The sequence below is a fragment of the Sorex fumeus genome, unplaced genomic scaffold (assembly GCF_029834395.1).
Source record: "Sorex fumeus unplaced genomic scaffold, SorFum_2.1 ptg000009l, whole genome shotgun sequence".
NCBI classification, from domain to species: Eukaryota; Metazoa; Chordata; class Mammalia; order Eulipotyphla; family Soricidae; genus Sorex; species Sorex fumeus.
The window spans coordinates 30,849,299-30,872,657 of NW_026606066.1; the positions used below are offsets into that span (position 1 = coordinate 30,849,299).

The 23,359-nt window shown below is 39.4% G+C and overlaps 1 protein-coding gene across 1 annotated transcript in view; it reads right to left on the reverse strand.

Moving 5' to 3' along the window:
- PDE11A (phosphodiesterase 11A) overlaps nucleotides 1–23,359 on the reverse strand; it is a 461,319-nt gene that overhangs the window by 190,361 nt on the left and 247,599 nt on the right. The window contains exon 6 of the mRNA XM_056110237.1: nucleotides 21,811–21,943. Coding sequence (XP_055966212.1) covers nucleotides 21,811–21,943 — 133 coding nt within the window. The remainder of the gene's footprint in view (nucleotides 1–21,810; nucleotides 21,944–23,359) is intronic.

Consider the following 23,359-nt stretch of genomic DNA (forward strand, 5'->3'; position numbering starts at 1 on the left):
TCGTATATATATATATATATATATATATCTGTAAATATATATGACATATATATATATATTTCCCTCTATGATTGGTTGCCTACCATGAGAACTCCATCAAATGTGGTGCAGTACTCTTAGAGTATAGGTAGGGGGTGTGTCTTATAATGTGTCATGTGGCTGCAAATGTGGCTGTGAAGTCCAGGATTAAGTTCACTCCTGCTTGAGGCTTGGTGGCCTTGAGCATGGCGGCCGTTGGGTTCTGGAGGTTTTTGGCTGCTAGGACTGGCTCCCTTGGGGCGGGGAGGGCTCTCACCTGGCCCCTTCTGGGGATGCCCGAGTGAAACAGCCTGTGGTGGCATGGCTATGGCAAGCGTCATGTTGTGCTCTCTTCCAGGAGAGAAGGACATGCGATCTGGATGGTGGCCGATGATGAGATTATCTGGTGCTGTGATGTTTTTCTATATTGCATCAACACTCCTAAGTCTTGCTAAATCTAATGATTAACTTTGCTATCAAGAGTCTTTGACAAGCATTAACTTGTCATTTCACTCTTTAATTCTATGCCTTTTAATCCTAAGGGTTTAGATACAGTGATTTTTTTTTTATTAAAAAGGTGTATTGACTGGTTTTGAGAACCTCATGTCCCCAAACCAAAAATAAATCAATAGATAAATAAAACCCCTAAAACAAAGCATGGTCTTAAGCCATCAGTACAGAGCACCTTCCCAGCACATACGTGTCAGACACACCGCTGGTTTCAGAAGATCTAACAATGATTTTAAGAATCACTGTCCTTGAGGAATTCACAATCTAGTCAGGGTACAAATGCTCAAGGTAAAATAAATAACACCAGGTACAGTGTTTAAAATACTCTAGAAAAGCTGATGACTAACTCTGTTCAGAAAAAATCAGGAGTGGTTTTAAATTGTTTATAATGGGTTTTCAAAGAAGATGATGACCACCATAAAGATTACTTATTTTTACTCATTGGGAACCAGGCATCATATCTGGTTCAACACTTGCACATATATTATTTCATATACTTACTAAAAATAATCTGGATGAGGTAGGTACTGTTCCCATCCTCCCTAATTTGAGAAGATTTAGAGAGATTAACTGCCTTAAAAGTGGAGAGATCGGTTCAAGGAAGCCAGACAATAACAAACACATCCATCAAAGTTACTTCCTAAAGAACAAAATGGTTTTCTTCCTCTGTCTGAGGATAAAATGTGAATTACAGCCGTGAGCAGAAAGAGAAGGAAGTCGATTTTAGAGAGATCTGGCGGGTCTAATGTACCGACTTGGCTGCACAGGGCAGCGCTGGAGTGTCAGGGTCTGTTCTGTTTTGCTGAGAGTTATAAACTATTCTCTGTGGTCAAACATTGAGCAGCACCAGCTCTGAAGCAACTACAGCCCTTTTCTAACCTCTCCTAGAAGTCCCCACGGCAAGAAGTCATGGTGCAAAAAGGAGACAAGCAGTGCAAGTAACAAGAGACAGATTGAGAAGCTGATGATGATAATAACAAACCTTAGGTGTCTGCTACTGTAAACTGCGTTTACCAAAAAAAAACTGTGGCTACCCCGAAGCATTCTTTGTTCCCAGGAGCCTGTGTTGGGGAGGGGATGTCTGTTTTCTCCCATCACTGTCAAAGATAGCACTGAAGTTGTTCGTGCGACTGAAGATAACCGCAGTCTTTGAGGTGGGAGAACACAGCAAGTACGAAGAAAACTCTGAGGAGTCCATGTTGACACACACGACAATCCAAGTAAGCAAGAGAGAGAAGGGACTGGATACCTGATCCAGAGACATCAGCCTCTATTATGAATTAGGTGGGGAAAAATCACCTCATTGGTTTCACCCAAATGGATGAAATGGATCCAGGAAAGGCAAGATGGACTAATTGATAGTTAGAAGATGCAATATTTAGGGCAAGAAAAAATAGCAGGAAAATTAAAAAGAAAGAAAAATAGCAGAAATGAAAGTGAATTCCAAAGCTCACACTTTAAAAAGAAATACTTTTTACTTTAAGTATCATCACGGTCACGGTCACGGTCACGGTCCTCCCGTTGTTCATCGATTTTCTCGAGCGGGCCCAGTAACGTCCCCATTGTGAGACTTCTTACTGTGTTTGGCATATCGAATACATCACGGGTAGCTTGCCAGGCTTTGCCGTGCGGGTGAGATACTCTCAGTAGCTTGCCGGGCTCTCCGAGAGGGGTGGAGGAATCGAACTCGGGTTGGCCATGTTGGCTGTGTGCAAGCAAACACCCTACCCGCTGTGCTATCGCTCCAGCCCTTAAGTATCATATTTAATAAAATTGTTATTGGTAGGGTTTCATACACAAAGCATTCTAGAACCATACCTACTGCCAGAGTATCCACTTCCCTCTACCAATATCCCAGTGTCCGCTGCCCCACTATGTAAGCTTCCTGCTATAGACCAGATCTTAGTTTCTGCTGCCTTTGGATATTTGTTATTCTCCTACTATATTTCTTTATATCCTACATATGGGAGAGATTACATCTGTCCCCTTCCTGCTGATTAACTTCACTTGATATGATAGTCTCCAGATTTAGCCAAGTACCAGAAACTTGTATTATTTCATCTTTTCTTAAAGCCGTGTAATATTCCATGTGCATATCTATCATTGCTTCTTTTTGTCATCTTTTCTTGGACATGGGTTATTTTCAGGCTTTACTATTGAGAATAGCACTCTGAGGAACAGAGGAATGTAAATGTCTTTTCTGAATAGAATTATTAGGTCCTGGGGTAGATGCCAAGAAGTGGAAATGCCAGGTTATATGAAAGCCGAATTCCTAGCTATTTGAGAAGTGCCCATATTATTTTCTAAAAGGACTGGACCTTTCAGAAATGTTGACCCAAAAGTCAACATTTCCACCAGGAGTAAGTAAAGGTCTCCCTTTTCCCTTATCATGCCAACATCTGATTGTTTTTGTCCTTTGTGATGTGTGCCAGTCTCCTGGTGTATGATATCACAAAACTCATACTCTTAACCTCAAGGTTTATAATAATTTTAACATGAGCACATTGCAACAAACTCTGGAGATATATGTATGTTACTGAGTATACAAAGTGTGAATACTTTCAAACTTTTGATTTATTAATTTCATGTCTAAGAATTTATTCTATGGCAATTTCATAGCTTTTTACATAAGTCAACATATAAAGGTGTGAACCATTCCTTCATTTATAATAATGATATGTTTGAAAGAAACTTAATAATCTACTGGGGGGATTTTCCTAAGTAAATAATAGAATATATATATATATATATATATATATATATACAATAGTGTATTATGTCAAATTAAAATTATTCTATAGAAGAATATATTAACAAATAAAATTATTTTAAATTGTTTATTGATATCATATTTGTTAAATATGGGAAATTCCTATTGAATTGCTTTATTTTATTTATTTTTGTTTTATTTTAGGCATCATGATTTACAATAATGGTATGGCAGGATTTCATGAAAAAAATATTTCAACCCCACACTTTCCACCAGTGTCAGCTTTCCTTCACCATGCACCAGTGTTCTCCTCCACCAGGCTATACCCCATCCCCAATAGAGTGATATGCTTCCAATTAAAGACCAGCTCTCAGTTTCTGTTCCCTTTGAGTATTTGCTGCTTTTTTCCTGTGTTACTTTATATACCACACATGAGAGAGATCATTTTGTATCTGTCCTCCTCCTTCTGTTCTAACTTCACTTAGCTATTTTTAATACATTGAGAGGTAATGTAAACATGTTAAATACAGTAGAAAATCCTACAAAATGATAATCACAATAGCTCCCTCTGAATTTTTAGCCTATGGAGGCCTATAATTGTTTCTTTAACTTTTAAAATAAACTATAAGAATACTTTTAAGTCCATAGCAAAAATAAAATGGATAAAGAGTTTCTATGTATCCCCTTCTATCATACACACACTCAAACATCCTCACCAGAGTTATACATATATTACAACGGATGAGTCCACACTGATGCATTTTTTTTTATTAGTGAAACACCATGAAGTACAGTTGTAGACCTACAAACTTTCGTGCTTGGGTTTCAGTTGTACAATGATCGAGTATCCATCCCTCCACCAGTGCTCATTCTCCACCACCAATGATCACAGTAGCCCCGCCCCCACCCCATCCCCCCACCCCGCCTCTGTGGCAGGGCATTCCCTTTTGCTCTCTATTTCCTTTAGGGTGTTGTAGAGAGAGGTTTGAGTAGCCAACTAATGCATATATTAGAGTAAGGTTTCCCTTTTATTTTTAAAATTTTAAAATTTCTTCTATTTGTGTGTGTATGTGTGTGTGTGTGTGTCTGCGTGTGCTGGGGATCAAACTCAGGACTTCACACATGAGGACAAGCCCTAAATGAGCTACATCTCTGACTCAACGCTTCCGTCTTGTTGCTCTGTATTCTGTAGAGTTTGATAATTGCATTATGATGTAATTTACCATTATAATTTAAGTTACAATTATAGATTACACAACGTAGTTTCACCTATCTAAAAAGTTTATATACGGGGGTATGGTGCTGCCAGCAGGTCAATCTGTACCTGTGAGGCAAGTGCATCAGCAGCCTGATGGCGCCTTCAGAATTTCAGATACCCCAAAATTGCTGCTGTGCCTTTGGCCAGACCCCAAAAACTTGGGGCAAAGTTTACCAAGAAAGTAAACGGCCAAAAGTTAGGTATGTAGGAAACACACCCACAAACCACCTTGGGCTCAGCTATATAATTGGAGGCATGGCCTCTCTGGTTCCTGATTGAACTGCTTAATGGCCATAATCCCAGAGACTCAGAAACAAATCTCGAAACCCAGCAGCTTTTGGCAGAAATACGTCTGGCCCCCACAGTAGGTTACTGTCGCCGGGTGACCCCAGAGGGGAAAGGGTGTTGTCCCTCCGCCTGCTCCTCCTTGGTGGCTCGGTGGCCGTCATTCTCCAAAGGCCATTGGACAGTCAGGTCTGGGCCCGCAGTGACAAAACTTGTTGGGCCTCACAGAATGGGGGTGGAGCCGGTCCTAGTCTCCCTGTCCCAACGAGACCCCAAGTCATCAACCATGAACGGCCTTTTTGGCTCTTGATCAAGCTGCCCAATGGCCATGATCCCAGAGACTCAAGAGCAAATCTGGAAACCCAGTGGCTTTTGGCAGAAATCCCTCCAGATTTAAGTGTTAAAATTTCGGAATTTCAAAATCACGTGGCCCTACTGCAGCCACGTGACATCATATGTTATTCATAATGAGCAATAGAACACAAATTGTCTACTGTTGCCTTTTCAGCAGATCTGAGTGTTGGGGTAAAATCTCAAATAATAATGGTGGGTTTGGTGTCAAAATATTGAATGTGACCAAAGTAGAGAGAGAGAGTAATGTGGAAATCATCTGCCCCACAGGTAGGAGGAGAGTGTGGGATAGGGGTATACTGGGGGTTTTGGTGGTGGAGAATGGGCACTGGTGAAGGTATGAATGTTTCATTGTATGACCGAGACTTAGACCCAAAAGCTTTGTAACTGCTCTCACGGTGATTGAATATAAAAAATTAAAAAAATAAATATTAAAAAAAATAAAAGGTTTATATAGAAAGATCTATATAACAACCAGTGTTGGTGAGGATGAGGTGAAAAAGGACCCTCATATACTATTGATTTCCTATCAACATATTCTGCCTTTATGGAAAATAATACGGTGATTATGCTAAAAAATTAAAAATAGAACTTTCACATGACATAGCAATTTTATTCCTACCTACTCCAAGAACATAAAAAGGAGAGTTCATGAATATACATGCACACCCATGGTATTAGTAGAACTCTTTATAATTGCCAAAATCTGGACACAACCCCGTGTCCAAAACAGAAATAAAGACACTTTAGTATAGTGTAATATTGCTCAGTTAGGAGAGAAGGTGAAATCTTGGATTTTGGTTCAATTTGTTTAGAACTGAAGGGTATAAAGTTATGCTAAGTAAATCAGAAGGAGAAAGGCAAGTACTAAATGATCCCATTTATATGTGGAGTATAATGAAACAAAGCAAAGGAACAGATAACAGCCAGTGAATAAGTTCAGAGATATTGTCAAAAGAAATGAGAACCAAGACTGCTAAGGACAAAGGTGTGAGTTCCTTCCTTTCTTCACCATTGTCTCAAGGCGGAGATTATTGGCACTCTGGTGGTAGTTATGGTACAGTAACACTGTAACTGCAGAATAAAAATATTAGTACTGTTATAAGCCATGATACACTAATGAATTTTTAATTTAAGAAGGTAAAGGTAAAGGTAAAGGCCCTCCCGTTGATCGTCGATTTGCTCGAGCGGGCCCAGTAACGTCTCCATTGGAGACTTTGTTGTTACTGTGTCTGGCATATCGAATACTCTCGGTAGCTTGCCGGGCTCTCCGAGAGGGGCAGAGGAATCGAACTCGGGTCGGCCATGTTGGTCGCTTGTAAGGCGAACGCCCTACCTGCTGTGCTATCGCTCCAGCCCTAATTTAAGAAGATATAAATAATTCTACCTCGTAAAAGTTTTTAAAATCTTTAGTGTTCCACCTATTTATCTTTCCATCCTGCTCTCCTTTAGCAACCACTGATCCTCCCACCTCCTACCTTCTTACACCTTTATTGAGGTGTAACTGACAAAATTATAATGTACTTAAAGTGTACCATGTGAGGACTTGGTATACGCATAAACTATAAAAAACTCTGCCTAGAAGTTCTAAAATTACTGTTTATATTCTCTAAATTGCTGGCACTCAAGAAGAGATACTATTTTCTAAATAAAACTAAAGACAAACAGCTTTACCAGATATTACTCAACAATTGGGTGAGATAAGAACTGAAAAATGGCTTACTGAATTCAGGCACATGGTTAGAAAATTGAAGGCAAAGAGAGTAGCGGGAAAATGAGAGGGATCAAGCACCAATACCATGGGATTAGTTTTGTAGGGGATGAAGGCCACTCAGAGGGCACTGTACATGAACCTAGAGCCATGTACTGCGGCTCTAGGTTCATGTACCATATGACCAATGGAAACAGCATGACCTGGGAGCCAGTCTCATCCTCTGCTTGTCATAGATACACAAGACAAGGATGGATTGAAGGATGGATTTCCAACAGGGATAAAGAAGGATACAGAGACAAGAAGGAAAGAATCATTTCTATTCATCAAATAACTCCAATTTCCAGATTGTATGAATTAATAGAGTTCAAAATACCTATGTCAGGGTCAGAGTGACAGGACAGGGGCTAATGTGCTTAGCATGCCCACAGCCTATCCAGGCTTGAATTCTCAGAATCACCTACGGTCCCTGGAGCACCACCAGAAGTGATTTTTGAGCATAGTGTCAGGAGTAAGCCCTGAGCTCCATTGGGTGTCCCCAGGTGCTCCTCCTCCCCACCTAAGCATTCTGGCCTCTCAACCCTCACCAAGTCATCAGAACTCTCAAGGTCTCAATTTTGTCATCAGTATTTGTCCCTTGCATATTAAAATGTGAACACACTTTCTCCAAATTTTGACATTTTAACTGACTCTCATTTTTCTTCTTTGTGTTTTTTTTCTGTTTTCCAAGTTGTTTTATTAGAAAATGTGTTTCATAGTTTGTAATTTTTTTATAAATGTAAATACTACTAATACTGAAAGCAATCACTGCCTTAAATGTTCTACTCCATTGTTCCATGGGGACCTTGCTCAGAAATTATTGGTTTAAAATTCACAGCAAACTATAATGCCCCAAAGGGGTGGGGGAGCAGAGAGAGAGATATAGATATAGATAGATAGATAGATAGATAGATAGATAGATAGATAGAGACTGAAACCTGAACATGATCAGTTTTGTAACTCTGTATATCATGATGAAACAATAAAAAATTAGATAGATAGATAGACAGACAGATAGATAGATAAATCAATAGATAAAGACAAGGGTGGAATCACTCAGGTACTATCAGGGTCACAGCCTCCCCAGCTTTTCAAAGCACACTTAAAAAAAAAAAGAATTCACAAAATAGAGTCCCAAATGTTAGATTTTTGTGAGACTAAGTAATCTGTTCAGTAGGTTACAGTTAAAATAAATATATTATCTGGGTAGCCACTGTAGCACTGTCCTCCTGTTGTTCATTGATTTGCTCAAGCGAACAACATTTCCATTGTGAGACTTGTTGTTACTGTGTTTGGCATATCGAATACGTCACGGGTAGCTTGCCAGGCTTTGCTGTGCGGGTGAGATACTCTCAGTAGCTTGCCAGGCTCTCCGAGAGGGGCAGAGGAATCAAACCTGGCTCGGCTGGGTCGGCGGCTTGCAAAGCAAATGCCCAACTGCTGTGCTATAGCTCCAGCCCACTATCTGGGTATGTCTAGTTATTTCAAAGCAAAGAGTCTATTTTAAATTTTTGCTCTTGGTACTCATTGGCTCATTCTAATAAGCAAATTTCATTAAAGATGGTTTATCACTTGGAGATACCAAAACAGATAGCACATTTTTAGGTCTGCAAAGGCAGTTAGTTGAAAGCAATGTTCAATGGCTTGATGAAGAAATGGTATTAATGTGCAAGATGCTTCCTTTCCCTAGAAATGTGAGTGTGACTGTTAGAATAATCTAAAGCAAAAATTTAGTTTTTAAACGCCATTTAAGAAAATCAGGTACAAAGACAAACGGGACAGAAGAGGTGTTCTGAGTCCATTACTTTATTTCCCTGAAATAGCAATGGCGAGGTTTCTTTCTGCCTCCCTAAACAGCACATCAGATCAGTCCTGATAATTTCTAGAACACTGGCCACAAAAACTCTAACTTTCTGACAAAAGAACTCCTAAAAAATTACCAATATTTGGGCTTATAACTGAAGCATTGCCTCTACCAACTAGCGGTAAAGTTAATTTCATTTTTAGAGTCAAGACTCTTATTTGTCTTTATTACCCAAAACTACCCTATTCTTTGCCTTCTTCAAGACTTAGTCATGCCTTTAACCCTTATCTCCTCCTGGTCATCTTGAAGTCTTATATTCACAGTGGAATCTTCCCTAGCAAACTTATTCTTGGAAAAGATCTCAAACAGTTAGTTATCAGTGACTGGGAGATTGTTAGTAGCGAATGCATTTCTGCAGATCCATAGAGCTCTATTTTCTAATGGTTTCAATTTTTCACATTTCCCATTTGTAACATAAGCATTACTATTTGACCAAAAGGTGGGACACAGAATAGATAATGTGCGGTCCTGCTAGGCTAGGTCTCTGCATCCCAAATTGCCAGAGTACTCTGCTATGAAGATCTGACAGGCAAAATGGGCTCTAATGCTAGAAGTCAAAGGATATCAGAGCCTGGAGTTCCATTATCCTTAAGTGCTACGTGACAAGAATAAGAACTATTGAGTTGTCTTTGGCAAGCTTTCATAAAAAAATAGAGAAATAACTTCATATGGAAGAACAGCATGGAATGATGGAAAAGTGACAGATTTAGGGGGAGATGAGGGGAGACAACCCATTCCCAGTTCTGTTGAGCCTTAAGTTTTCAGTCACAGGTCCCGTATACCAGGGTTTTCTGTAGATTCACTCATGGATGAGGCTTGACCATGTGTATGGAGAGCAGCTGTGAGCATGGCGGTGGAAATGGATGACCTCCCCCTTCCCCCTTTTTTTAAAATGGCAGTTTGGCAGTCACCCCCACAAGCCATCTCTGGCACCATATAATGTCATCAACGGCCGTGATCCAGAGACTCAACAATAAATCTCTCGGAAGAGAGCAAAGAATGCATACCATAGGCATGACTCCAGACCCCATGCCAGGCTGTTTCATTTGGGGCAACCTGGAGGCAGGTGAGTGAGGCCTCTGTCCACCCAAATGGATCCAGCCCTGGCAGCCGAAAACCTTCAGAACTCAACCACAGCCATGTTCAAGGCTCTTCTCCACAGCTCCGACAAGACTCTCCCATGAGTGAATCTATTTCTGGACATCTCATACCTCACACCATTAATATACCAAGAGTAGCACACCACATTTGATGGAGTTTAAAGTAGAAGGCAACCAATCGGAGGGGGAAATATATTTATACAGATTATATATGTATGCATATATATATTTATATGAGCACACAAGTTTCAACCTTTAACAACATGTTACTAACCTCTTAGAGAAGAGCTTAATGGCTTACAACAATCTTCACACACTTTCCTCTAAGAAACCTTTTTGGATAATTTTTAGTGGATTATTCATAATAAGCAATACAAAATATTTTTCTTCGGTTCTTCTTTGGGGGTAGGGTTTGGGGTTCTGGATGGAAACATCTGTAATATGGTAGGAAGGTGTAATAGTGTTGGGATCGGTGTTCGACCATTAAATGTAATCAGATATAGTGAACAACTTTATAAAAATACAAACAAACAAAAAAGAATGACAGATTTAGGATTGTCACACTTTTAACTGTGCAACTTTGAACATAAGACATCAATGATAGAAAAGATCTCAATGGCGATGGTTGACCTAACGTTATTCCTAAATCTTTAACAAATATGTAGACTATCAAATCACTTATTCATTAATTTTTAGATATTTTCTACAGTTTTCTTTGCTGAATTTTCTTATTTATTTTTAATTTCATTAAAATAAAACTTTCCCTTTTTGTTGTTATTATTTGGGGGTCACACCTGGCAATGCTCAGGGCTTGCTCCTGGCTCTGCACTCAAGGATCACTCCTGGTGAGCTCAGGGGACCAATGGGGTGCCAGGGATGGAACCTGGGTTGGCCACGTGCAAGGCATACACCCTATGCACTGTACTATCTCTCCAGCTCCCAAAGTGAAACTTTCTTATTTAAATGTTGGGTACAACTGTTCATTCTTGTTGCAGAGAGAAAACAAATACTGTAAGTAAAAACTCTAAAAATTTTATCATTACAAATGGAAGGAAACACTCAACTAAGGAAAAGAATGTAATGCCTTGTATGGACTAAAGAACGGTTTTCCGTACATTAGTTTTTTAAAGAACAGAAAATGTCATAGGTAATACATTAGAGTGTAGCTAATTATTGGGAGTTGAATTGGTAAACACAATGCCAAGTTAATTTTTTTATGCCAAATACATTGGTAAATAGTTGTACTTGAAGAAGCTACCTGACACAATAGAATTAATAACTGCAGTTTATGTACACATACATGTTGAAAACATTTTGGGACAAGAAAACTCTTCCATAAATTGAAATCCAAGTAACACTCTGCACTGGCAAGGGCAATAGAAAAGAATCCATTCAAATTCTCAGAAATATGGAGCAAGAAAAGTTCATTTACTTAGACCTTGCATTATTTTTTCCTTTTAAAATTAATTTTTAATTTTCATTGAGATACACAGTTACAAAGCTGTTCATGATTGGGTTTCAGTCATGTACCAACATCCATCCACTCACCACTGCAAGTTTTTCACCACCAATGTTCCCAGGTCCCTTTTCGCCACTCACCACCCCCGCCTGACAGTATGGCAGGCAGTTCTATCTCCCTCTCCCTTTCCTCTTGGGCATTATGGTTTGCAAACAACAATGAGAAAACATCTTACATCACAGAAACTGGAACACATCAAAAATAACAAGAACAACCAGTGCTGGCACAAAGGCAGGGAGAAAGGGATTCTCATTCGTTGTTGGTCCAGCCTTTTTTGGAAAACAACATGGGCATTTCTCAAAAAAATTAGAAATTGAGCTCTTCAATACAACCCAGCAATACCACTTCTGGGAATATACCCAGGGGCTTCAAAAGTACACTGTAAACAACCACATCTGCATTTCTATGTTCAATGCAGTACTATTTGAAATAGCCAAAATTTGGAAACAACCCAAGCATCTGAGAACAGACAACTGGATAATGAAACTGGTACATTTACACAATGGAATACTATGCAGTCATCAGGAAAAATGAAGTCATGGAATTCAGTTATAAATGGATGGACATGGAAAATATCATACTGAATGAGATGAATCAGAAGGAGAGGGACAGACAGAATGATTGTACTGATTTATGGGATATAAAAAACATCCCCTAACCCTGAATATGGCAGAGTCGAGAAGGATATGGAAGGAAAGGCTGATAAAATACCAAGGCAGAAATAGGCTGCCAAAATGAAGAAAAACAAAAATGATTGTCTGTACTTTTAATGCTCGTACGCTGGAATCTACTGCATCCATTGAAAACCTTATGGTACAAGCACGAAAGATCAAGTACGACATCATTGGTCTGACCGAAACGAGAAGACATAAATCACATCATGCCGTTTTCGACACTGGAGAAGAACTGTTCCTTGGAACATGTGATAAAAGAGGCGTCGGTGGTGTCGGTATCCTTGTCAAGATAAACTTAGCCAGGAGCATTGATTCATTCGAATGCCTAACAACTCGAATCAGACGATTACACTTGAATAGATGTGGCTCACTACTGGCAGTTTCTATCTTTGTTGTCTATGCACCAACATCCAGTTATGGTGAAAGAGAAACTGAGAAGTTCTACATGGAGCTGGAGAAGTTCTATAAAGAAGATCACACCTTCTACAAGATCATTGTCGGTGATTTTAATGCCACGATAGGACCAAGAAGATCAGCCGATGAACTCCACATCGGGACCCATGGCCTAGAATGGAACGAACAGGGTGACAGACTGAGTTCATCATGTCAACCAAAACCTTCCATGGGAACTCACAGTTCCAAAAGGCTGAATCTAAACGTTGGACATGGGAGTCTCCCGATGGACGATTCCACAATGAAATAGACCACATTATATTCAATCGGCGGTTTTGCCTAACCGATGTTGTTGTTGTCCCAAAATTCCAAACGGGATCAGACCACCATCTTCTTCGTGCAAAATTCTACCTCACAGAATGAGGAGAAAAGAATGCAAGGTTTAAGAAGAGGACTCCCAGAACGACCACCAACTGGGAGCTCTTTGGCTCTGTTGCGGCAACATGGGAAGATGCCGTCATTGACAACATTGATGAGGAATACGATCGAATGATTCAACACCTCCATGATTGTGCGAGGAATGCCAAGAGAGAGATAACTACAAAAAACTGCCTTTCTTCGAACACTCTTGAACTTATTCGCCAACGTGGCTTGGCACATGCCTCAGGCAACCACAAGCGAACATCCGAACTGGCAAAACAGTGCAGAGAAGCCATCAAGGATGACCTCAAAAACAGGAGAGCAGCAGTACTGGTAGATGAGGCAGAAGCTGGGAAAAGCATTCGTAAAGCCCGCCTGTCCTTCACCAACTACAAAACCAAGATGACTGCCCTCCGACATCATGATGGATCTATCACATCTTCCAGAAGGGCAATGGAGAAGATTATTCATGACTTCTACTCAGATCTCTTTAATAACCACGTCCACTTGCCCACATACCATATACCACATGATGGATATGTCGTTCCCAATGTTCTCCCTTCCGAAATCCAACATGCCATCTCGTCGGTAAAGAAACAAAGAGCACCTGGCCCAGACAAGATCAGACCTGAACACCTGAAGAACTTACCATCAGTACTCATCAATACATTGGCTCAGCTCTTCACATGCTACCTGTCTGAATGCAAGGTTCCATCCCAATGGAAAACCAGCAGGACTATACTACTATACAAGAAGGGAGACATCCACGACATTGGCAACTATCGCCCAATCTGCCTATTGTCTGTCGTCTACAAACTGTTCACTCGAGTCATCCTGAATAGGATTAGCAGAACACTAGATGAAGGACAACCATGTGAACAAGCCGGATTCTGAAAAGGATTCAGTACCATTGACCATATCCACATGATTACTAAGCTCATTGAGGTTTCTCAGGAGTTCAAGATGCCGCTCTGTCTAATGTTCATTGATTTAAAGAAGGCCTTTGATTCTGTTGAGACGGAAGTGGTCATGGAAACCCTAGCCAATCAGGGTGTACAAACTTAATACATCAGGATCCTTCGTGAGCTCTATTGCAGATTCACTACCAGGATCTTCCCATTCTACAAAGAAGTAATCATCCATATCAAGAGAGGGGTTCGGCAGGGTGATACCATTTCACCAAAACTCTTCAGTGCCACCCTCGAGAACATCATGCGACGACTGGAATGGGAAAGCATGGGAGTGAAGATAGATGGTCAGCAACTACACCACCTCCGCTTTGCTGATGACATCGTTCTAATAACACCAAACATCAGCCAAGCGGCACAAATGCTGAACGACTTTAACCGTGAATGTGGAAAGGTCGGACTACAGCTGAATCTTACGAAGACAATGTTTATGAGAAACAGCCTTGTTCCTGACGCTCCATTCGCTCTCAACGGAACCCCCATCTCCGAATGCAACAGTTATATATACCTAGGTCGAGAAATCAACATGATGAATGACCTGGCACCTGAGTTGTGCAGGAGGAAGAGAGTGGCTTGGAATCCCTTCAAGAACGTTGAAGAAATAACTAAAAGGACAAAGAACCTCCAGCTACGAGCACATCTCTTTGATTCCACTGTTCTTCCTGCATTAACATATGCCTCAGAGACCTGGACCCTACGAAAACAGGATGAGAACGCTATTCGGGTCTCTCAAAGAGGAATCGAAAGAGCTATGCTTGGAATATCACGATCACTCAAATGAGAGATAGAATCTGGAGTTCTGATCTTCGTCAACGCTCAAGAATCAGGGACGCTGTCTCATTTGCCAAGACATCAAAAATCAGATGGGCTGGACACGTAATGAGGTTTACAGACAACCTCTGGACTAGAGCCATTACTGATTGGATTCCACGGGACATCAAAAGATCACGTGGACGCCCACCTACAAGATGGTCAGACTTCTTCGTCAAGACCCCGAATGACCGGTTTGAGGCTCTGTATGTTCCTAGAATGAACATATACCATTGGGCTACGCTAGCACGCAATTGGGATGAATGGAGACGTTACTGGCACCCGCTCGAGTAAATCGATGAATAACGGGGATTAAGTGATTAAGTGATAAGTGATAAAAAACATAGTATGAGACTAATCTCAGGACAGTTTAAAGAAGGGCCAGGAGGATTGGTCATTGGCTGGAAGTTTGTCTTAAGTACTGGAGGAAGAAGGCAGTTGTTACAGAGAAGGGAACACTATGATGATCTTGAATTATTTAAATTCTGGGTTTTGAGTAATCACTTATAGTTTTAAAAGGCTCTTAATGGTTTTGTAAAATGCAATTTTATATAATAATATAAAATATAGCTTCTCCATATTTTAAAAATAATATAAAGGAAGGCAGGTGAAATTTTTAAGTAAAATAAAGATCTCTAATTTTGTCAGTTCTAGATGGCAGCTATAAACAATTTAGGACATTTTACTGACATTTTCCTACAAATATACAATGCATTCATAATAAACCTGTAGTATATTCATAAATAACATAGACAGCTCATTAAACAAGGTTCAGTGAGAATGTCTAAATTCAGTTTTGGTTTACTTTAAGGGCTTCAATGAACAAAACAAAAACACTTTTACAGAGCTTAAATTAAGAACAGATGGCAAACAATACAAATATTTCACAAATGAATTATATTTTATAAGGTGTTAGGAATTATGAAGGGGGTAGAGAATAGAGGAGGATAGAATAAAATACATCGGGAATAGCAAGGGTTCCAGGCCTTACTAACAAGCAATACTTGACTCATGATTCTAAAATGGTAAATGTGAATCATGTAGATATCAAGGGAAGAGTATTTCAGCTGAGGAAATGATTAATGCAAAGGCCCTGAAATGAATGTATGAGTAGTATGTGCTACAAATAAAGAGATTCCTGTGACTGGAAAAGTGTGAGCATAAGCTGGGCTAGACATGGAAGGGTCAAACTGTTTAGGATATGATAAAACTCTGAAAGAATGTGACTCTGACTTTGGCTCTAGTGAAGATTTTGTGAGCAGATTTGTGGTATTATACTGACTTAAAATTTAAATACATATTGCACTGAGAACAGAATGGTAAAGGAGTGGAGAGGAGAATCAGAGAGACAGATTAATAGGCTAGAACCATAAAATAGTCCAGAGATAATGATCGCTTAGATCTGGGCAACAGCAGTGGAGTGGTGAGCAGCGGTCAGATTCTATACAAATTTTTCAGGTGGAACCAACTGAACTTATTCTCTATGTGTGATAATGATAAAATCATAACTCTAAATTCTAAAGCATCAGAAAAGGTTAATAGATCAAGATAAACAGAAAGAGGAGCAGGCTTTTAAGGGAAAAAAAAGATAGTGAGATCTATTTTGAATGTGTTAATCTGAGGAGTCTGTTAGAAAAATATGTACAATATGTATATTTGTCCACTATATTTCTCTCTCTCTTTCTCTCTCTTTCTCTTGATCTCTCTCTCCCCCTCTCTATTTGTTTTGTTTGCTTGTTTTGGGGGTACACCTGGTCAGGAATCACTCCTGGTGGAGCTCAGAAAACCATATGGAACTAAAACCTGGATTGGCCTCAGGCAAGGCAGATGCCCAACCCAAATCCGCTTCAGCCCCCAAGGGCTTGTGAATTCTTTTGAGTGGCTATTTTCCCTTATCATATATACTGCCTCATTGGAGAGAGACATTTTATGTGGACTCAATTTTAATTTGTATTATGTGCTAGGTAAAACTATAAAAATGCCTTTTATGTGTCGCACTCCTAGAAGGTGTTATGCTCTCTTCTGAACGGGGTATGCCGGATCTGTGAATATTCAAGGATCAAAGGTGATGGGATGACCCCTCTTGTGGCTATGTAAGTTTATCCTGACCTCAGAGTCAACTAAAGTGAGAGTCTCCTGCTGGTTTTGATGATCTAAGTCACGATATAGTGAAAGGACTCTGTGGTTAGTACCTAAGGAGAATCTCAAGATGCTGAATGAGACTTCTGGCTGAGAGAAGTAAGAAAACAGGAACCACAGTATTCAAAAGCAAGAAACCCAATTCTGCCCACAACCAACTGAATCTGAAATGAATGCCAAGATCCTAACAAGAACACTCTCAGCTAACTCTTTGATTTTAGCTTGTGAGACTAATGAGAGAAACTAGCTATGTTATATCAGGACTACTGATTGACAGAAATGGTGAGGTAATGTCTTACTGATGAAGGGTGATTTGTTTTATAATAACAGAAAATTAATAGACATAGCAGGCTCCTGTCAATGTCTTCAGGAGTCAAGCACGCCACCCACTCTCCTAGAAGGAAAAAACTAATAAAATTCCAAACCCCAGTAATATGATAAGCTATGAACATAGGTGTTTATTGAAACTTTATAAGTAAATACACTTGTATTTAGAAGGCATTTCCCTCTCTGTAATCCCTTTCAAGAATCACAGTCTTACGACAAAATGAACATATGATGATTTTAAGGTTATAGAATTCATAGCCCTGAGATTTTTGCTGTGACTTCATAAATATCTTCTCTAACCATTTTGCCAGTTTTTCTATCCATAAACCAAGGGATTTGGCCTCAAAGTCATGCATACTATACAGCCCAGCAGGCATTGTACCTAAGAGTCTACACAAGCAGGCAGACGTACAGCAAATAACCACTGTGGCTCACCCCACTAAGCCTGAGCCACTCTGTTCCCTACAAGGAAGGAACTCCATTAAATATTTAACACAATTACAAAGAGAATACCCAGCAGGAGAATGACTATGATTACTTGTCCTCCAGGCTCCACAGCAAGTGCCCGACAGCACCTGGGATGAGGTTTATATCACAGTCGACTTCCTTAGTGACTTTTATCAAAGGGAAGACCAACAGTTTCAAAACTGAGATTTCAAAATGAGGTTCACTTTCTTGTGGCATATCTTTGGGCATATTGTCTAAGGACTTCCCAGAAGTTATGACAAGATAAGAAATATCTATAAATTCTACATTTTGGTTAGATTTTAACTGGATGGTTAAGTCAATCTTAATAAATGATCTCTTGTTTTTTTGTTTTTTTTTAAATAAATGATCTCTTGTTAACAGAAAATAGTATGGGCACGAATCGCCAAATTGACAAACTTTCTATGTTAATCCAACTGTAAAAGAAGCTACAAGATAGAGAGGAGAGGATGGGCTGGGGTTGGCACTGTTTGAGTGAGTTGAAGAATCCACAGGATAGTCCCTGAATGAGTCATTGGAAAGGAATATCTCACTTCCCATGGCCACTGAACAGCAACATCCAGTTGTACTTAGCAGGAGCAAAGACAACTTTTTGTCTTAAGCCACAGAGATATGGATTTGAACCTTTGCCTTGATTGATACCGTAGTTTGGATATAAATAATAGGGTTATATTAAAATACACTATCTATATTGCAAACCATAATGCCCCAAAGTAGAGAGAGAGTATGGAGGAAACTGTCTGCCATAGAGACAGGGGGAGGGTTGGGATGGTGGGGCAGGGAACGGGGGAGATACTGGGGGGGCATTGGTGGTAGAAAATGTGCACTGGTGTAGGAATGGGTGTTTAATCATTATATGACTGAAAATAAAACATGAAAGCTTTGTAACTGTATGTCACATGAATCAATAAAGAAAATACAGCACTATAAATGGGTTTTAGTTATATGTTTAAAGGATCAGTAAAGTGTGTGGGTCTGAGTTTGTCCCTAATATTTAACGGTTGAGTTCCTCAGACAAAATATTCTTGAGAAGGGAGGAAGCTATATCATGTCAAGAAAACAACATTGTTATCAACTTAAGTCTCCTTCCCTTCCCTTCCCTTCCCTTCCCTTCCCTTCCCTTCCCTTCCCTTCCCTTCCCTTCCCTCCCCTCCCCTCCAATCCCCTCCCCTTCCTCTCCTTCCCTTCCTTCCCTTCCCTTTCCTCTCCTTCCCTATCCTTCACTTCCCATTTCCTTTCCTCTCCTTCCCTCTTCTTTCCTTCCCTTTCTCCTCTCCATCTGCATTAATTCATTTCCAGTATTCTCTCAGCAAAAAAAGAAAAATGTAAAGTAACTTTATATTCTAGTACCACATAAAATAAGGTAAAATTTTTGCATAATGTATCTTTATATTTTCATTAAAAGCTGATATTAGCTGTGAGGCAAGTTGAAAGCATTTAGATAACAGGCCAAGAAATAATGATAGTTTAAGTGTGTTCTTAATTTTTTTCATAGGGCAAAGGGGATTGAAAGAGTCATAGCTTATCCTACAGAGTTTACTGTCTGTAGACATCATTGCTTCTAACTACTGGATCACAGCATGAAATTTTTATGCCCAGTCCCACAGAAATAACTGTTGCCTTTTTGCTAAAAAGACTTTTCTTTTTATAAATCAGTGGAACAGTCTACTTTATTGCAATAGACTCTGAAGGGAAAAATGTAAAACATCATAATCACAGTTCAGGTTGAGATATGGTAAGAGTCTTCCTACAAGAATAAGGAATACTCAAGTTCATCGGTTAATTTAGCAAGAATTCATGAGATATTAATTGTGTTTGCTGCATGTGATGTTTTCATAAGAAAAGGAGCAATAATAAGTGGAAATTTTCTATGCACTACATGCTGTACCCTAGGTATACACATTCTTAAAAATGTCCTATACATATGCACTTAAAGACACAGTGAAGAATGTTCTGGTATTGTATGTAATAGCTGAACACTGATTTTGTGTGCATTATAATGGATGAATAAAGTGGGGCTTATTCATACAACCAAATACTTTGCAGCAAAGGAAATAAATAATAAATGAACTGCAAATTCACATGACTTAGGGACATAATTATTGCCAGAGGTTATCTATCCAGGTTCTTAGTAACTTGGATAAAGAATTGAGCTAGACACAGGAGGTAAAAAGGAAAGCAAAACAAGAGTTTATTTGAAAGGGGAATACAGTCTGCCTGTAAAGTAGAGAGGGCTTGAGGCCCTGAGAACGTGTTTCGGGACTTTTGTAATAGAGCTTGAAATGCGATATCTGAGGTGGTGTCAGGGCGGTTTGTAGGATGACTGGTGTACATTTATATATAGGTTGTATAAATCAACTTTTAAAAGTGTAATACTTTCAATCTTGCAATAAAACAATCAGCAAATGCTTATTTAACTATATTAACAGTATCACTTGCTGATTCTTCTTGCTTCTCTAAGAATTTGACTTTACAAATCAAAGCCCTAAGCAGAATTATAGTAATCAATATAAAATTTATCGCCAGAATGTAGAAATAAGAATGAACCATTCCTTTGATATCTACTCTAATATGCTGACTTTATAATAATGTCGATTTTATAATAATGACTTGATAATTCTCTTTCTGCATTGAAAACTTAAGTTTATTTATCTAGATGTTATATGTACAATGCAAGTGGATGTCTCTTTATAAAACTGAGTGTATTGAACTCTGTCTTTGGAATTCTCTCTCTAAAATCATGGAGGAAAGAAACATAGCAAAAGGTAAAATTTCATAAAAGTCAGTCCCAACCCAATCACAGTGCAAGACTATACAAATACTGATATCTACAAACCATTCCAACTCTGCTAGCTACAGCTACCAATGTGGTAGGCTTCCTTTTGAGGAGCACTGAAGAACCTTTGGAATGTAACTAAAGTCCATATTTAATGTATGAGTGTTGAAGAGGGCTGGAATATAGACAACATGGGGCCAGTTAGGAGAGACATGCCCACCACACACTACACAACAGTGGGTCAGCATGGGGAGAGAATTCCCAGCCCTGACGTTACTGGGCCCGCTTGAGTAAATCGATGAACAACGGGAGGACAGTGACAGTGACAGTGACTAGGATTACCAGGGTAGTAGCATCTAAACTAGTTACTGGAGGATGACTAGACGATACATGGAGCTTGGAGCCCAGGGAAAGGAGTCACAGAGAGAAAGCGCATTTGGGGAATCTGGACTTTATTTATTCACTAAATTGAATGAATTTATGAAATAGACTTCAATTCTAATCTGCCCACCACCAGAGTGTTCTATTTTATATACTAGAGACAATCGATTGCAGGATTAAGAATACGGTATTTAGGGCATTGGGTAGTACTGCGGGTAAGGTACTTGTCTTGAATCTTGCCGACCTGAGTTCAATGCCTAGTATCCCAAATGGTCCCCCAAGGAATCCTCCAGGAGAGATTCCTAAGCATAGAGCCAGTAGTAACCCCTGAGCACCTCTGGGTTGGCCTCAACACAAAATGAAACAAACAAATGAAAGGAAAGAATAAGGGACTTAGAGTTCCTTATTAGAGAACAGTCTCTAGCCAGTGTGATCTTGCTAAAGTACAGCTCCAACTTTTCCCCTATTTAAAACACAGTTACTGAATCGTCATTGCCCAGAAAATATACTTCTTATTCTTACTTTAGAATTCAAACCTCTGCAATTCTGAATTTTGATTGTTTTAATATATCCTGACTATCAGTCCAATGTGCCTATATAATGAACATTAAATAGTACCAACCAGTTTAGTACCAACCAATTTAATGTTTCTTGAGGGAAATTTTAAAAATATAATACTTGTTCTAGCATTTATGGGGAAATAATTATGTCAAGTACACATTTTTATTACTGAATAGTTCATAGTTTAATATAAACTATTAACATAAAATGATGTGTTACATCGATGTGTTACATGTGTATGAGTAGATTTAATGTAAAAATAAACCAAAACATAAAAGACCTTTAGACTAATATTCTGCCACAAATCAGGGTGGTCTATTTGATAAGATAGGAAGTTTTTCTGCCAGTCAATAAACTGATTTAAATAGGATTAGGAGGAACAGGAACAAGAATTGCCTGAAAACTCATGGGTTGCTGTTGATACATCTGCTATCCCTTTTTTTACTTCAACCAGTAAATCATTAAAGGTGTGGTAAATGAACAATAAGAGTTCAGCCAAAGAATTCCTACCTCAGCATCAAAGCGAGGGTCCTGGTAGGCATCACTGATGTTCACTGGGAGGCCTGTGGAAGCCACAAGCTCAGCAATACTGTTATTTATCAGCCAGTCTGAGTAGGATGATTTCTCCATGCTCTCCTTGAAACTAGAAGAACACCAAAGCAGGAAATAAGAAACAAGAGACACTCTGTTTCAAAGCAAATCCTACAGAATGACAGTCATTAAGAAGGGATAAATGACACCAGTGATGAACAACAGGGAGGTAGACTTACCTGTTCTAATGTAAAATCATCACATTCATGGGAAGAAATCACAGATGCTCTAGGTTTCAGAGTAACTCTAGATTGTATTTGGGCCACAAAGCATAGGGTCAAGAGTAGGCATGAAGTCATAAATAATCAGGGGCCTCAGAGATAGTACAGCAGGTAGGGCACTTGTCTTGCATGAGGCTGAAACAGATTCGACACCTAGGACCCCATATGGTCCCCCAAGCCCACCAGGAGTGATCCCTGAGTACAGAGCCAGGATTAAATCTTGAGCACTGCCAGGTGTGGCCCCCAAAATAAAAGCAAAAACAAAATAAAGTGAATAATCACGTAATGAACAAAATTTATACTAGGATACCAATGAAGCAACATGATAAAATTCTATTGATCTACTAAACTCACTGTTAATGTCACAGAGGGTTATTTGGTGCCAGAAAAAAAAATTAAACCCAAGGAAGTGAGCAGGAAAATGGTAAATAAATTGAGAATTGAAAATATAGTAGCATTGTAGCACTGTTCTCCCATTGTTCATCAATTTGCTCAAGCGGGCACCAGTAACATTTCCACTGTGAGACTTGTTGTTACTGCTTTTGGAATACTGAATACGCCACGGGTAGCTTGCTAGGCTCTGCTGTGCAGACGGGATACTCTTGGTAGCTTTCCAGGCTCTCTGAGAGGGACTAAGGAATCGAACCCGAGTCAGCCGCATGCAAGGCAAACACTCTAGTCATTATACAATTTTTTGTTGTCTCATAGACTGTTTCTTAACAAAACACACTTCCTATTTATAGAATGTTATTGGAAAAAATGTTTAAGTCTACTTAATACTAACAGTAATTTATATTCTACCCATAGTAACTTGAACAAGGAATTTTATGTTTGATGATTTTATAAATCTCCCCATTATACCACTTTCAATATTAACATGACATTTAAAAAATTGCTGTAACTGGGGGCTGGAGCAATAGCACAGTGGGTAGGGCATTTGCCTTGCACGCAGCCAACATGACCAACACAGGTTCAATTCCCAGCACCCCATATGGTCCCCGGAGCACCGCCAGGAGCAATTCCTGAGTGCATGAGCCAGAAGTAACCCCTGAGCATCGCCGGATGTGACCCAAAAAGCAAAAAAAAAAAAATTGCTGTAAGAATTAGCACAATCTTTTATCTTTTATATTTTGTCACCCTCTACACCAAGCCTGCCAGGTACATATTAAACACTGCTCACAACTCTGGAAATATGAAACTAAGTACTGTCTAAACTAGGATTATCAAGGAAAACATTCATGGAAGAT